Source organism: Enoplosus armatus, chromosome 21, assembly GCF_043641665.1.
Source record: "Enoplosus armatus isolate fEnoArm2 chromosome 21, fEnoArm2.hap1, whole genome shotgun sequence".
Taxonomy (NCBI): domain Eukaryota; kingdom Metazoa; phylum Chordata; class Actinopteri; order Centrarchiformes; family Enoplosidae; genus Enoplosus; species Enoplosus armatus.
Window position 1 is genome coordinate 10,733,969 of NC_092200.1, and position 14,178 is coordinate 10,748,146.

Consider the following 14,178-nt stretch of genomic DNA (forward strand, 5'->3'; position numbering starts at 1 on the left):
CACGTCATAAAAAAACTCCATAAGACACATGCATGCACAGACACAGAAGAAAATTAACCCAATTGCACCTCTGCCCCTATTTGGAGCAGAAGAAGTCATCGCCATCGAGGACGGCCAGGATGGAATCTTACATGATGTACTGCGGGTCGGGATTATTTTGTTCACATGCTGAAACACAGCCTGATCTATAACTCTCTCCAAAAAGAGCAGGTGGTGAGTGGCTGAGGTCATCACACAGCAGGTGATAAACAAACACCCCTGGACACAAACGCACCACACACACACACACACACACACACACACACACTGAGCACACTTTCTCTGTTCTTTTGCCAAATGATAGCAACCTTATCTCATCTCTCACATCCAAACAGACAGGTTCCCCCATTCTCTTTAAATCTTTTCTTTCCATTTATATGGACACACACACATGCATATACACACACACACACACACACACACACACACACACATACACACACACACACACACAGACATTTGGGAGAGATGATAGTGTGAGTGAGATGGCGGGCTGCTATATCAGTGGTGGGACGGGTATATATTCCTGGCTGGTGCTGATAAGCCAACTGATGCCTTGCCTTATTTAGTCAGTACTCACTGCTGACACACTAGCAGAGTAGCACACACCTCATGCACTCTCACTGTATGCATTTGTCTTGTGTGTGTGTGTGTGTGTGTGTGTGTGTGTGCGTGTGTATGTGTGTGAGGTGGTTCTGTGTGGACAGAGGTGAGTTCTGATTAAGTGAATGCATATAGATAGTCTGTGTGTTTGTGAGGGAGTACATGAATACATGTGCATAAGCACACCTAATGTTTTACTACTATTTCTACTACTATATATATATATATATATATATATATATATATATGTATATATATCTTACATCCAAACATGTCTTTCCTATCACACACAATTTATATTCAATTAAATATGTGATATTTTAAGGATTTGGAATCATATTATAATCCCTGTCACAGTTAGTTTTCAACATATATAGTCAACAGTTATAATGGTGCAAATGTTCATTATCTCATATTTTGTTCTTGATTGCAATCAAATTATACTCAAAATCCCAAAACAAAGCAGTTGAAGTTGGTACAAGGGTTTTTTAATCATCTTGTGAAGTGAAAAAAAACCCCAGTTCTGAACACATTTTTCGTATTCGAGTATAAGACAGTGAGCTTCTTCAACCTATGGCCATCTCCTGCACAACTATCAACCTACAATCAGGTATACTTTGGATTATCTAACGGCAGAAATTCCAGATCGGATCACCACCAAAATATATCAAATTTCTTAGCCAATGTCCTGTCTGAAAATTGAAAGGAAATGTATTCATATGTGTGACAGATAGACAAACAAAACCAAGAACAACCTTACTGGCAGTGGTAATAATGTGATGATGGTAAACATTCCTGAATATCATTAGTCCAAACTGTTTGCTGATTGCTGTGAAGAAAAAATAAGCATCATATAAATATCTTTCCCATATCTGGAGGACCTGCATATTAGATGTTGGTTAACCTTTGACGAGCGCCTGCAGAGCAAACAGTGCTATCACAAGGAAACACACATCATTCTTAGCATTGTAGTGGCTTTTGTATGCTAGTTAATATAATATAGAAAATCAACACAGTGGACACTGAAAAGAAGGTCAAGTATGTAGAAATTTAAATATGCAACTTTGCAGCTTTTTAAAGGTCATTTTAACACTTTACACACACTTCATTTTAAGACCTCTGCTTGTATGAGATAGCACAGTGAATGACAGGAAGGTTTAGGTGTAACAAAGGCCATTACAGTAGATTACACAGTGTATATACTGACACAACACTGAGCCACCGGGATACTTAAACTGCTGATCTGTAACAAAAAGGCTTTATGGGTGAAGCATCATGAAATGTTTCAATGGCACATGAAACACTTATCTCAGTTCACAGGCCTCAGACACAACACACACCCCCACACACACACACGGACACAAGAGTATGTAGAAGTCCATTTCACATAGATAAGAGTGGCATGGGGGTCACAGACACAGCACTCCACTCCACCTCATCCCAGCAGCTCTCTATCGATTGGCTGATTACGAGCATGAGGTCATCCGCTCTACCCCAGAGGCTGATGGGATAACTCTTCTGTACAGTAATTCACAGGGGAGGGGTGGGTGTGTCCCCTCTGTGCCCTTTTTTTAAATTCTGCTTTCTTTTCATTTCTGTCCGCTCCAGACTCCTCAGAAACCTCTTGCTCAGCAAAGTTGCTGCACCCCCTCCCCTCCTCCATCTTATCCAATCAGCATTTATTCCCTGGCTGCCTCACTTCAATACATTTCCCCCCTCTCAGTCTCTTCTACCGGCTCTGTCTCCCTCCCCTCACTCCCGTGGATCTGCCGGGTAGGGTTAGGGTTATGGATCGATGCGAGTGCATCTTTTGCCATGCACTGTATAATGAGACTTACATAATCTGCTTACACACAACCGCCACAGTCTGCCATTCTAGCTGTTTGCAGCGCGATACAGCCTTAAAAAGAAAAATCTTGATTTCAGTCAGGAGAACAGAAGAGCTTGCTTTGAGATCTCCAGCGGTGCATGATGGAGCGGCACGTACCAGGCAGTAATTTGATCACTTACTACAGCACAGGGGACCTTGTTTGCTGCCATAAACACTTTGTATCAGCCTGAATGCTTTTACTGTTGTTGCCTTAGCGCTTTGCATCAGGTCATGTGTTTCCTTCTGCTGTAGATTGTTGCTCTAATGCTCGACCAAAGAGGGGATCTGATGGCTCTTTTCCTCTCAACACATTATCCATTTTTCTCTTTTCCCAGCAGGTTTATCTCAAGCTCACTGACACAGACAGACTCATAATATCATGGGTCTTATCTGTGGGACAAACAGTATGCAGGACTTTTAATATTAAGCATGTTAAATCCACCTTATGTAATCTTTATCTTATTTCCTTGAACTCGGCAGAATAAAGCATTTTATCTCCCCGCTCGCCGGAGAGGAATTATTATATTCTAAAAGAAAGTCTGGATATAATAATAAAGCCTGCTATTCATAAAGTCTGCTATTACTATGTTGTTGTAAATGGCTGGGTTCAGCTCGGAGTCAAAATACTCTTATTCATTGTCTCCCATGTTTTACAATGTTGAGTGTGTGTATTTTATTTAATCAGTTACAATAGATTGGTATCGATAGATTAGTAGATTATTAGAAACATAGATTAATAGATTATTAGAAACATAGATGAATAGATTAATCACTTAGTCTAGAAAATTTTAAAGAATGTTATTATTGTTTAGCTGGTCTGAACAGCAGCCACAAATAAATATAAATATTATTCTTTTAGCCACGCTAGTGACTCTAAATATGGCAATGTCAGTTTGTTGGTTGGTCCACCAGTTTGTCCAGACTGAAACATCTCAACAACTGTTGGATGAATTGCCATGAAATTTGGTAGGCCTACAGACATTCATGGTCCCCAGAAGATGAACCCGTCTGACCCTGATCCTGAAACTAATATTCATGGTGCCCAGAGGATGAATATTTTGGTGGTCCTCTGACTCTTATTGTTGCACCACTAGCAGGTCAAATTTTTCCCTTATCCTGAGAAACATCTCAACATCTACCTGTCTACTTGTCATAAAATCTAGTTCAAACAGTCGAAACAGTCATAGTTTCCAGGTGATGAATCATAATAGCTTTGATGCTTCCCTGACATTTCTTCTGAGGAAAAAACATTTTTGGTTTTGAGTGAAATGTCTCAACAACAATTGGTTGGATTGTCATGAAATTTGGTACAGACATTCATGTTCCCAACAGGATGAATTGTGATAACCCCTTAACATTTCGTCTAGCAGCATCATCAGGTCAAACTTTTATTTTTCTAATACTTTGGTTTATGACCAAATGCCTGCTAAATGTGCTTAGTGCTAATTAGCAAATGTTAGCATGCTAAAACTAAAATGGTGAACATGGTAAATATTTTACTTGCTAAACAACATGTTAGCGTTGTCGTTTTGAACATGTAAGCATGCCAATGTTAGCATTTACCTCAAAGCACTGCTGTGCTCACAGCACAGCCTCACAGAACCACGAGTGTAGCTGTAAACTCTTAGTCTAAAACATAAAACATACAGAAACAAACAAATATCTGCAAATTTGTGAAGCTGTGCCCAGCAGGATAAAAGACTGACTGAAATGACTCATTGATTAAGTAAAATTATAGTTCATTATGTTTCTTTAATTATTTGATTGACTGGCTAATTGTTTCAGAAGTACCATTGTTTGTGTGAGTATTTGTGTGTAACAGAAACACAATAGACATGACTTTGCTTACGCATATTATGCTTGTTAAAGTGTTTCCATGCATGCAAATTCATGTGCACCTCATGAGAGAGAGAGAGAGAGAGAGAGAGAGAGAGAGAGAGAGAGAGAGAGAGAGAGAGAGAAAAAATCTAAACACCCGTGATTGCATAGAGACCTTTTCACAGCTTGTACACATCCTCAGTCTTCAGTCTAATAATTCCCTGATGCAATGAAACCAGAGGATGTCAAAGTGATGCTGCACACACTGAACTGTGTCCCAGTAGGAGGGTGGCTTTAACTGAAAAGGTCACGTCTCATCCACCTGTTAAAGAGCAGATGCCACATCAGAGCAACACTTGGCAGGAGGAGCAGGTATCGTTATTGGGCACACGAGACGCACTTGGCGCGGGGGCAGGTATGGCTATACTGCTCACACACATGAACTCACAGGCACACAAATCTCTCTCACACGCATTCACAGACCAACACACACACACACACACACACACACACACACACAAGATGCTTAACCCCTCTCCCTGGGAATGAAAGATATGGGTAGAGAATAGAAACAGAACCTTTTCCAGGGATGATCACACTGGCTACACAAAAGCCTTGACTGTTGATGATGTATAAAGGTCGGAGCTGTTGTCATGGGACTCCACTTACACAAGACTGAGCCTTCAATCAGTCCGGGAGACATTTGTCAAACAGGCCACTGCTGTGACTCTTCAATGGTGAAAATAAACTCCAGGGGATGTTCGCCCTGTCTTAGTTGCAGAATACACCCACATGCACATACAGAAGCATGAATGAACTCATCCACACACAAACACAGTACCTGGAAGCTGCTATTTCCACTTTACTCCTGGCAATGGCTGCAGCCCTCTGCGCCCCCTCCACAGCCCGATCCACCTTCTCTTTGGTTTTTGGGTTCTTAAGAGGAATCAACTGCTTCCTTATTCCACGCACCAGCACGTTATTTTTGTACTTCCCTTCTTCTTTGGTGCCATCTGGGAAAACCGTGCACCCGTAACCATGGCGCTTGTTGTTAAGCCATTCCCCTTCATACTTCATCCCGTTGGATCTCTCTGAAACACCAAATCCATTGCGCTTGTCGTTCTTCCACTCGCCCATGTAGGTCTCAGTTGTGGTGGCGTCCACATGGTCCTCTAGAGGAAAGTCCTCATCTGGCAGCTCGCCATCACCGATGGATATGGTAGAGTTGGCGTCACTGGAGCTGATGCGGCTCATGGCGGCATCGCTGCGTGCAGAGCTGCGCTTGCTGGAGATAGAGGTCCGAGAGTCAGACTTGCGCAACTGTCGGAGGCTGCCAAAGAGTGACCCCCGGCGGAACAGGCCCTTCTTCTTGCCGGTGACGACCTCGCTGTCTGAGTGGAAGTTAAGGACGAAGCCGCCGCGGCTGCCTGTCGGCGTGTCTGCAGGGGAGGAGAGGTCCTGGAGCACTGTGCCGTTGCTCTGCTCGGAGCGCAGGGAGGCCAGAGACGTGCGGAGAGGAGAGCGGATAACGGTGGCCATGCCATAGGGAACGCTCTGGCGCACGCCGTAGCCATGCCGCATCCCACCCATCCACTGGCCTTGATAGGTACCTGAGGAACAGGGAGACAGAATAGTCACAACTACTATATACATCTGATCCTATCCCTGTTTATGGCCCCTTTAAATGAAGCAGTGCCTGCTCGTGACCTCTCGTCACATGTTGCATATGTCAATGAGTTGTGAGTAAAAGAGTGAAACTAATTGTTTTTTTGAATACTTTTTAGAGGCCTAAAGAGGTTAAAGTATCCAGTTCTTCACAAGAAACAAGCAAAGATTAGACAATTGTTTTCTTTCCTATCCTGTACATAAACCATCTTGAGACCCCTCAGGCTCATCTTGTGTCCCCTTAAGGGGGTTCTGACCCCAAGGTTGGGAACCACAATAATGCTACACAGTATTGACAGAGTCATCCCAACATGCATGACACTTCTAACATCATTTATTTATTTATAAGTGTTTCAACATGTCAAAAATGTATTACTCCCTTTCACAGTCCCTAATTTGAAATGCTGTATCTACCAGGTAATGAGGGAAGTGTATGAGCGAATGTAATGTGACAAGAGTTTAAAACTGTAACTTAGTAGTTCAACTGTTTCTTTTTTTCAGAAAGCTCTCTGCCAATACATATTAGAAGATACAGTATATTCTATTTTATGTTTAATAGCATTATTTGGACAAATTAAATTGGGCCTCACTTCCTAATAAACATTATCTCTATTACCCATCAGCTCCGAGAAGGGACAGTTGACATTGGCTGGCATCATAAAGCACAATCAGAAGCGGTCTCACAATGATTTTAAGAAGCAAATGTGTATTAAAAGTGCTGCTTGTGTGTGTGTTTGCTTGTGTGTACAGTCAGTTTGTCTGTATAGTGTATAAGCCTAGAAATATACAGTGTTGGATTTTCACAAACTATCTGAGAAAGACAAAAAACAAAACAAAAACAATTTAAAGTTCTCCTCGTGGTTGAATCCTTTAGGGGAGTGTTTGCACCAACACCAAAGGTAACAGCTGATTATTTGAACACGTTTGTCTAAAAAGCTTAACCTGTTTTTTTTCCTTCATAGTTACAGTGAGTTCGTACTTATTTTGGTGCTTGTGGTGACATTCACAAGCTTTTTCTTTTTCCTCTGTTGTACACCTTGCATTTCGCTGGCCAGTTATTTTCTGTATATCAGCACTAAGCCCTTGAAACAGCATTGCATGTGGGAACTCAGAGGAGCCTTGCTGTAGGGGTGCAGAGTATGTCAGCCAATGAAATGTTTTCTCTCCTTCCCCTCAGATCTGGGACTGTGAGCATAACTAACTCAATCACAGAGATTTGATTAAGGTACTGATACTGAGGATCACTTGGGATGAATGTGAATCACTCAGCTAGGAGCCTATTTTCAGGCAGCCACTAACTCCCCCACTGACAGTAGGCACATTCACCACCATCCGTTTGTCTCTGACGGCAGGGAATTGCTATGAGTCACATAATGAGAGGCATACTTCATTAATCCCATTTGGTGCTGCTGAGCCCAATGATCATGTGCTGGCCTACTGTAGCTTCTTCAGAGCATCATGTTACAATCCTGATCCGAATAATAAGAAAGGCTTGTTGATCCAGCGCTTGAATCTCATTGACCAACACAATGAAATATGCAATAATGGTCCGATTCTAACAGAAAATGATATACCAGCCCTGGCAGGAGTTTAGATGGATAAACAGTGTGAGATTAACAGGCTGGCTCCGCGCTGCAGTTCAAATCGGTGACCCTGCAGATCAAGTTATCAGGATGTTGCAGGGTCAGACAGCCAGATGTTCTGTAGATCCTCTAGGATCAGCTGATTTCCAAAGCCCAGCCCTCGGTAACCGTCATATGTGAGGCATTTATATTGCACCATAAGGCCTCCGTAAGTGGAGATGATGCTCACAAATCACCCAACGACTTGGATGTTTTATAACCACAAAAGCCTGCCTGTGATAGGCATTCTGCGTTGCTTGCAAGCACTTGTGTTGGTGGGCCTATCAGGAGGCTCCCTCCCTGATCACACAGGTCTCCAGACAATCTGTGAATACACCACTGATTAGTGAGATCAAAGCTCTGAGAGAGGCTTGCACTGACCTCTCACTTTCAGCAAGTCCAAGAGTGTATCCTGTGCATGACTTAACATGGCTGAATGCACAGATGATAGATGTATTTGTGTATTTTCAGCACACTTGCAGAATGGCTTAACTTTCACAAGAAATGGGATTACACAAGTTAATTCTCAATGGAAATTGCAAAAGATACACTCTTGGAGAGGTGTGTTATTGCCGCGAGGGTTCAAATGTGAAAATGACAGAGAAGCTGGTGATAGTCTGGCTATAATTGGCTTCAAACTGACTGATTTGCTGTGATTTCCAAACTCCTTCTAGTCGGGGCATGTTGCCACTGAGCTGGCAACAGGAGTCACTCTCCTCCCACTGTCATAGGAGGAGCAACCGGTAGTTGCCAAATGAGAAGGAATAAGAGAGGAACAGTTAGCTTAAACTGTATCCAACAAGTTAACATCACCAGGGTAATAAGTCATCGTGTTTTGGGTGGGTACATTGGCGCTTGACCACGGTGCGCAGTGCGCAATCTCAGCTTCAGCTCAGATCAGATGAGATGGAGATTCATGCACTGATGTATTTCCATTAGCCTCCCTCAGTTTGAGCATCCTCACACACACACACACACACACAGGCTACATAACACATCATCAGCCTCAGCCGTTAAAGCGACACACACGTTAACCAAACATTGGGCCGTATTTATAAGACAGGGCTTCTTACCGCCATCGCCGTAGGTTTCGATCCCATATCCATCCTGCAGCCCGTTGCTCCAGGTGCCGTCGTATCTAGCAGGTGTGTTGTGGCTTTGCCGGACACCGTACCGACCCTTAAAACCGTGACTCCACTCTCCGCGGTACATCCACTTTCCTTTATTCTCCACGCCGAGCCCATGCCGCTTCCCCTGGGACCAGTAGCCCTTGTAGGTATTCCCGCTGGGCCAGGTGTACACCCCTACTATCTCAAAGCCGTGCGACCAGGACCCGGCGTACTCGCCCTGGCCCTTGGGTCCGGTGCAGATGCCGTGTCCGTGGGCTTTGCCATCCTCCCACCCCCCGCAGTAAGTGCCGCCGTCGTCGAAGTCAAACCTTCCGCCCGTCATTCAGATATAGGCTGGAAATAAAGCAGATCGTGCGCTGCTGCAGACTCAGGCGTCTCCAGGACCGAGGTTGGGGGATCCAGGACCGGTGGAGAGATGAAAGGATGAGCCGACAAGATGATGACTAGAGGAACAAAAAATAGGAGGGTGAGGACAGAGGATAGTACTTCCAGACGCTGACATGCAATACAGAAGGCATGCGTAATGGTAAGTGCAAAGGTATGAATGGTGGGCGTCATTTACCGGAGGCGCACGCCGGGTTCTCCGTTGTGTGCTGCTCTTCTCCCCCCTCTCACCCACTGATCACAGAGGGAGAGAGAGAGGCGTCGAGTCCCTGCTAAGGAAAGACACTGGGCCAATCGCAACGTCACGCCACAGGGACCTCCCACTCCCCCCCCCCCCCCCCTTCAGTGAAGAGCCCGGATCAATCAACCCCCCCCCCGAAAACAAGGCACCTCTTTGCCAAACCCCGCTATACATCTGAAAGACGCGCCTCTCTTTACAGGTGTGAATCCCCACATTACAGTTTCCCATAATATCCTCAGAATGATTGTATTTGTAAACTATAAAGGCCATTGTTTATGATGACTGATAATATTTTATATTATATTGTATCTTATCGCCCATATTTACACAATAATACTCCTCCTATTTTGTGAGGTGATAATATATACTAACTGCATAAAGCTCTATTACGTTTTAGAGATGAGATCATTTTTGTACAGCATGTAGGCCTAATATCACTAATATTCCTATGAGATAGTATCACATTTCTGTTGTATTCAGTTGCTACATTATTGTTTGATTGTATAATTTGGGCTAATATTTCTTAAATTATTATTTTTTTTCATAATGTCTTTTATAAAGTTTTCCTTTGCAGTGAGTGGGTGTAAAAATGTTTTAAGTAATGATTGCAAAGAACTTCGTGACTTCAAAATGTCATTCCCTCTCTAAAACTTTTTTTTGTTCACCTTACGTGACACTCTTTAATATTACCATTTTTTTTGCACAAAAAACAGCCTGTATAGACCAGCAGGTGCTTACACGTTGAAGGAATAGATAGCAGCGACCTCTGCTGTCCACATGTAGTTATTGCATATCTGGAATCGTGTGATAAACAGTAGCAGGCTTAAGTGTTGAGTTGTAATGTGTGAAGTGTAGTCATGTGTAGTTTTACACTGTGAATTTTTATACATACTTACATTTTAGATATTGTACTGCTAGCTCATAATGGTTATGTTGGCAATGGTTAGTTAATAAAGCAAATTTAAATTTGAATGGTCTAAGGGTAAAATATACTGTATTTCAACCATTGTTTAAACTCACCGTATATATCTATAGGTTATCGCAAAATAAATGTATATATTCTTTTAAACACTTTGTACAAAATTCTTTCAAAATGAAGAAGCGGGTTGATGTTCCACTCCGAGCCAGCAGGGGGTGTATTTTGTTGACTGTGATATGGTACGCTGCCCTCACTTGTCCCCTAAAATACTAACAGATAAAATGGCGTCCGAAAACGGCTCTGAATCCCAAGATGAGAAGGCGGCTCTTATAGAGACGGGCTCAGAACAAGATGTGCATCAGGAATGTGATACAGTTGCCAAACAAAGCGAATCTAAATTAACGCTGTATCACTGGACGCAGTCCTTCAACTCTCAGAAGGTGAGTGTCTTTACGTTTCAGCACCACGATTCAACGGACAGCTCCTCATCAGAGGGCTGAATAGCTGTAGTCTAAGTCATCTAGTAGAATCCTTCTGGTGTTATAATGTTTGTCAGGAGATATGTAGACATCCTAGTTACCTGTGGACACTTCTGTTGGTCAAATCTGCTTCTCCTCAAAAAAGCCCACTAACCATACAATTCGTACTTTATTGTAAAAATAATAATATAATACTCTCTGCTCTGGTCTTACATCTGGTCACAACTAGAAGTTAAAGGTGTCTTTTTACTATGATTCATCTGTATTATCCCTCCTAAGTCTGTCTACAAGAAATATATCAGTTATATTGAAGGTGATTACAAGCAGTACATTAAAACCATTTTGTACTCTAAGTGCTAAAAATCTCGTAAATCCTTACATTTATGTACTTTATTTGATATATATTTTTGATATTCTTGTCCATTGAGTTGTCACTGTGATAGCTGCGTTTGTTGCTTCAAGAGAGCAAAAGGCACAGAAATGCAGAAACAGACAAAGAGACAAAAAGAGATTCAGTTATTCATAGTTCCACAGGTATAAGCGCTGAGATGTCTGAACTTGTTTTGCAGGTGCGTCTGGCCATAGCAGAGAAAGGTCTGCGCTGTGAGGAATACGATGTGAGCCTCCCGCTCAGTGAACACAACGAGCCCTGGTTCATGCATCTGAATCCCACGGGTGAGGTGCCGGTCCTAGTCCACAATGACAACGTCATCTGTGACCCGACACAGATCATGGACTACCTGGAGCAGAATTTCAATGGTGAGACTAAAAACTGTTTGGCAGCCCCAAACTCTCACTAACTGTTAATACGGGGCAGGGCTGGATAGGCACAAGGTGAACTCCATTTCCTACTTGTTTTCGTACGTTGTTTTCCTCTTTCAGCATTTTTTGTTTGATTTTTAGTTTTAATTTGTTGCACGTTTTGTATTTGTTGATTTTTCAATCATTCATTCATTTTTTTTTTCATTTTCTCTTGGTTTGCACTGATCCATGATAGCTTTGTTCTAAGGGTCTCATCCGGTCGCCTTAAAAGGAGAGAAAATATGGTAAGCATGAAACTATTTAAGCAAATGAAAAATGTGTGTTTAAATTCCCACTGTTAAATTAAACATTAAGAAACATAACTTTTCCTAACCCTTGTGTATTCTCCTTTAGGCAAGCTTACAGTGTATAAAACAAGATTCGCTATTGTCTTTAATTCACGTTGATTTTGTTCCTTCTGTTTTTTAGAAGAAGTTGGAGAGAGAAAAGTTGTAAAGAAACAAAGTGACACCTGACACCATCCATCCTTTTCATGACTTGTTTGTCTCCAGAGGGTACTCCCAAGCTGATCCCTGAAGAGGGCAGTACATACTATCACAGAGTGCAGCACTACAGGGAGCTGCTGGACTCACTACAGATGGATGCCTACACCCATGGCTGCATCCTCCACCCTGAGGTCACGGTGGACTCCCATATACCTGCATATGCTGCCACATGTATACGAAGTAAGACACACAGACATCCGCAATCTGATATTATCATGTTGACATTTCTATATTAAATGTCCACAATAAAGTTTTGTAAAAATGTCATTGTCTCTAACATGATGCTGTGTTTTTGTGTGACAGCACAGATCGGAAACACACAAACTGAGCTGAAGAAGCTGGCAGAGGAGAACCCAGAGCTGAAAGATGCTTATGTAGCAAAACAGAGGCGCTTAAAAGTAAGTAAAGTGCCAAATAATGAAGAATAAGAAAACTTTTTTTTGTGATTTAAACACTGGGGGTTGTACCCTCCAAGAGCCATGCTGCCCTCCAAACCACTAAACCTGCTCTAAATAGATAGATGGACAGACACCTAGCACATGGAATCTCTATAAACTAGGTTTGTAAATAATCAAAATAAAGTTTTATGATAACTATTCTCTTAAACAAACAGCTGAAAGAACCTATTCTGTTTGTAGATGCTGCAGAGTGCAGTATTTTTGGGGTATTATGTAGGGTTCTCTGTCTACAATGAGTGATGGAAGTAAATGTACGCTAATGCATTTATTATGTGAAAATGTTTCTGCAGTCCAAGTTGTTTGACCATGACAACATGAAGTACCTCAAGAAACTTCTGGATGAATTGGAGAGTGTGATGGACCAGGTGGAGACAGAGCTACAGAGGAGGGTGGAAGAAACACCAGGTACACAACCACAGTAGCTTGTCACTTAGCAACCACTTTACTATTAACAGACAAGCAATAAAAGACGCAATTACATTTTTATGACTGTAATAATATGAACACATGTGCCAGTGGTGACTCTTGCGGCACAGTCAAATATTGGTGGCAAGAGCATTTTGAATGCCATGTCATCTGTTCTTACGTTCTCCATGTCTCCTTCTCGGTCCTCCACTCGTAGAAGAAGGCAGTCAGTCCTGGCTGTGTGGTGAGTTCTTCAGCATGGCCGACGTCTCTCTGGCAGTGACCTTACACCGCCTCAAGTTCCTCGGCCTCTCCCGCCGCTACTGGGGCAACGGTAACCGCGTGAACCTGGAAACGTACTACGAGCGCGTGGTGGAGCGCCCAGCCTTTAGGAGAGTGCTGGGCCATGTCAACAACATCCTGATCTCTGCGGTGCTTCCTGTGGCGTTTCGTGTGGCCAGGAAGAACGCGCCGGTTATTCTCGGCACCACTCTGTTGATAGGTGTTCTAGGAGGAGCTACATACCTTGCTTTTCTTTACATGAAGAAGAGGCTGACGGTCTTCAGCTGAGGGAACCAACCAGCTTTTGAGTTGCTTTGGGACTGAATTGGGGATTAGGAGGTAGATAAACACAGAAAAATATGAGAAATGTCGCCTGCATCATAATTTAAATTGTATTAAAGTATATAGAGAAATTTTATCATTCAGTGGGCATCAGTAATATGTAATTGAAACAAACCTTAATTGACCTGTTTTCTGTGTTGCCGATTGCACAAAATGCACTTTTAATCATCGTCAATACGTGACTGCTGCATTACATGCCAAAGGATGGACCAAGAACCATACTGGTACTTTTACATGTTTTTGCCATTTGGTATAAATCACATGCACCATATCTTGCATTAGCTTCCAAACAGCATTGTATTCACAAGCTATATTATGGTAGCAGGTGTGAATAAATTAGATGGAAAAAATGAAACTTGGCTGACTTTTTTCTTTTAGCTTGGCAATTTGTTTTTATGATCCATATGATAGCACATGAATGTACCATTCCTCTCTGACAAAATTAAAAATACATGTCCAAAAATGACTGTGTGCTATTCAATTGTAGCATAACTTTAACACAAGTACAACTGTACTGAAAGTAATGGAAAGCAATGGCTGCCTGGAGGAAGATAACAACAAATTCATACATGTAAAAAGTTGTCAGTACTAATATAAGGCATACTTGAGTTATA

At 42.4% G+C, this 14,178-nt stretch overlaps 2 protein-coding genes across 3 annotated transcripts in view; one reads left to right on the top strand and one right to left on the bottom strand.

Moving 5' to 3' along the window:
- Positions 1-9,355, bottom strand: part of LOC139304225 (junctophilin-1-like) — a 29,043-nt gene extending 19,688 nt beyond the window's left edge. For both annotated transcript variants that reach the window (XM_070928113.1, XM_070928112.1), the window contains exons 1-3: positions 9,310-9,355; positions 8,691-9,190; positions 5,172-5,940 (exon numbers count right to left, since the gene is read on the bottom strand). In XM_070928113.1, coding sequence (XP_070784214.1) covers positions 5,172-5,940; positions 8,691-9,069 — 1,148 coding nt within the window. In that variant the 5' untranslated portion in view covers positions 9,070-9,190; positions 9,310-9,355. The remainder of the gene's footprint in view (positions 1-5,171; positions 5,941-8,690; positions 9,191-9,309) is intronic.
- A 1,217-nt stretch (positions 9,356-10,572) lies between these two features.
- Positions 10,573-13,510, top strand: gdap1 (ganglioside induced differentiation associated protein 1). Its single transcript, XM_070928358.1, has 6 exons — positions 10,573-10,731; positions 11,340-11,529; positions 12,084-12,257; positions 12,381-12,475; positions 12,826-12,940; positions 13,158-13,510. Exons 1-6 carry the CDS (start codon positions 10,573-10,575, stop codon positions 13,508-13,510), a joined length of 1,086 nt encoding a protein of 361 aa, XP_070784459.1.
- The last annotated feature ends 668 nt before the right edge of the window (positions 13,511-14,178 follow it).

Coding starts and splice junctions, on each gene's coding strand:
- gdap1 (XM_070928358.1), top strand. CDS start 10,573: ATGGCGTCCGAAAACGGCTCTGAATCCCAAGATGAGAAGGCGGCTCTT. Junction 12,476..12,825: donor CAAAACAGAGGCGCTTAAAA/GTAAGTAAAGTG, acceptor ATGTTTCTGCAG/TCCAAGTTGTTTGACCATGA. Junction 12,941..13,157: donor GAGGGTGGAAGAAACACCAG/GTACACAACCAC, acceptor CTCCACTCGTAG/AAGAAGGCAGTCAGTCCTGG.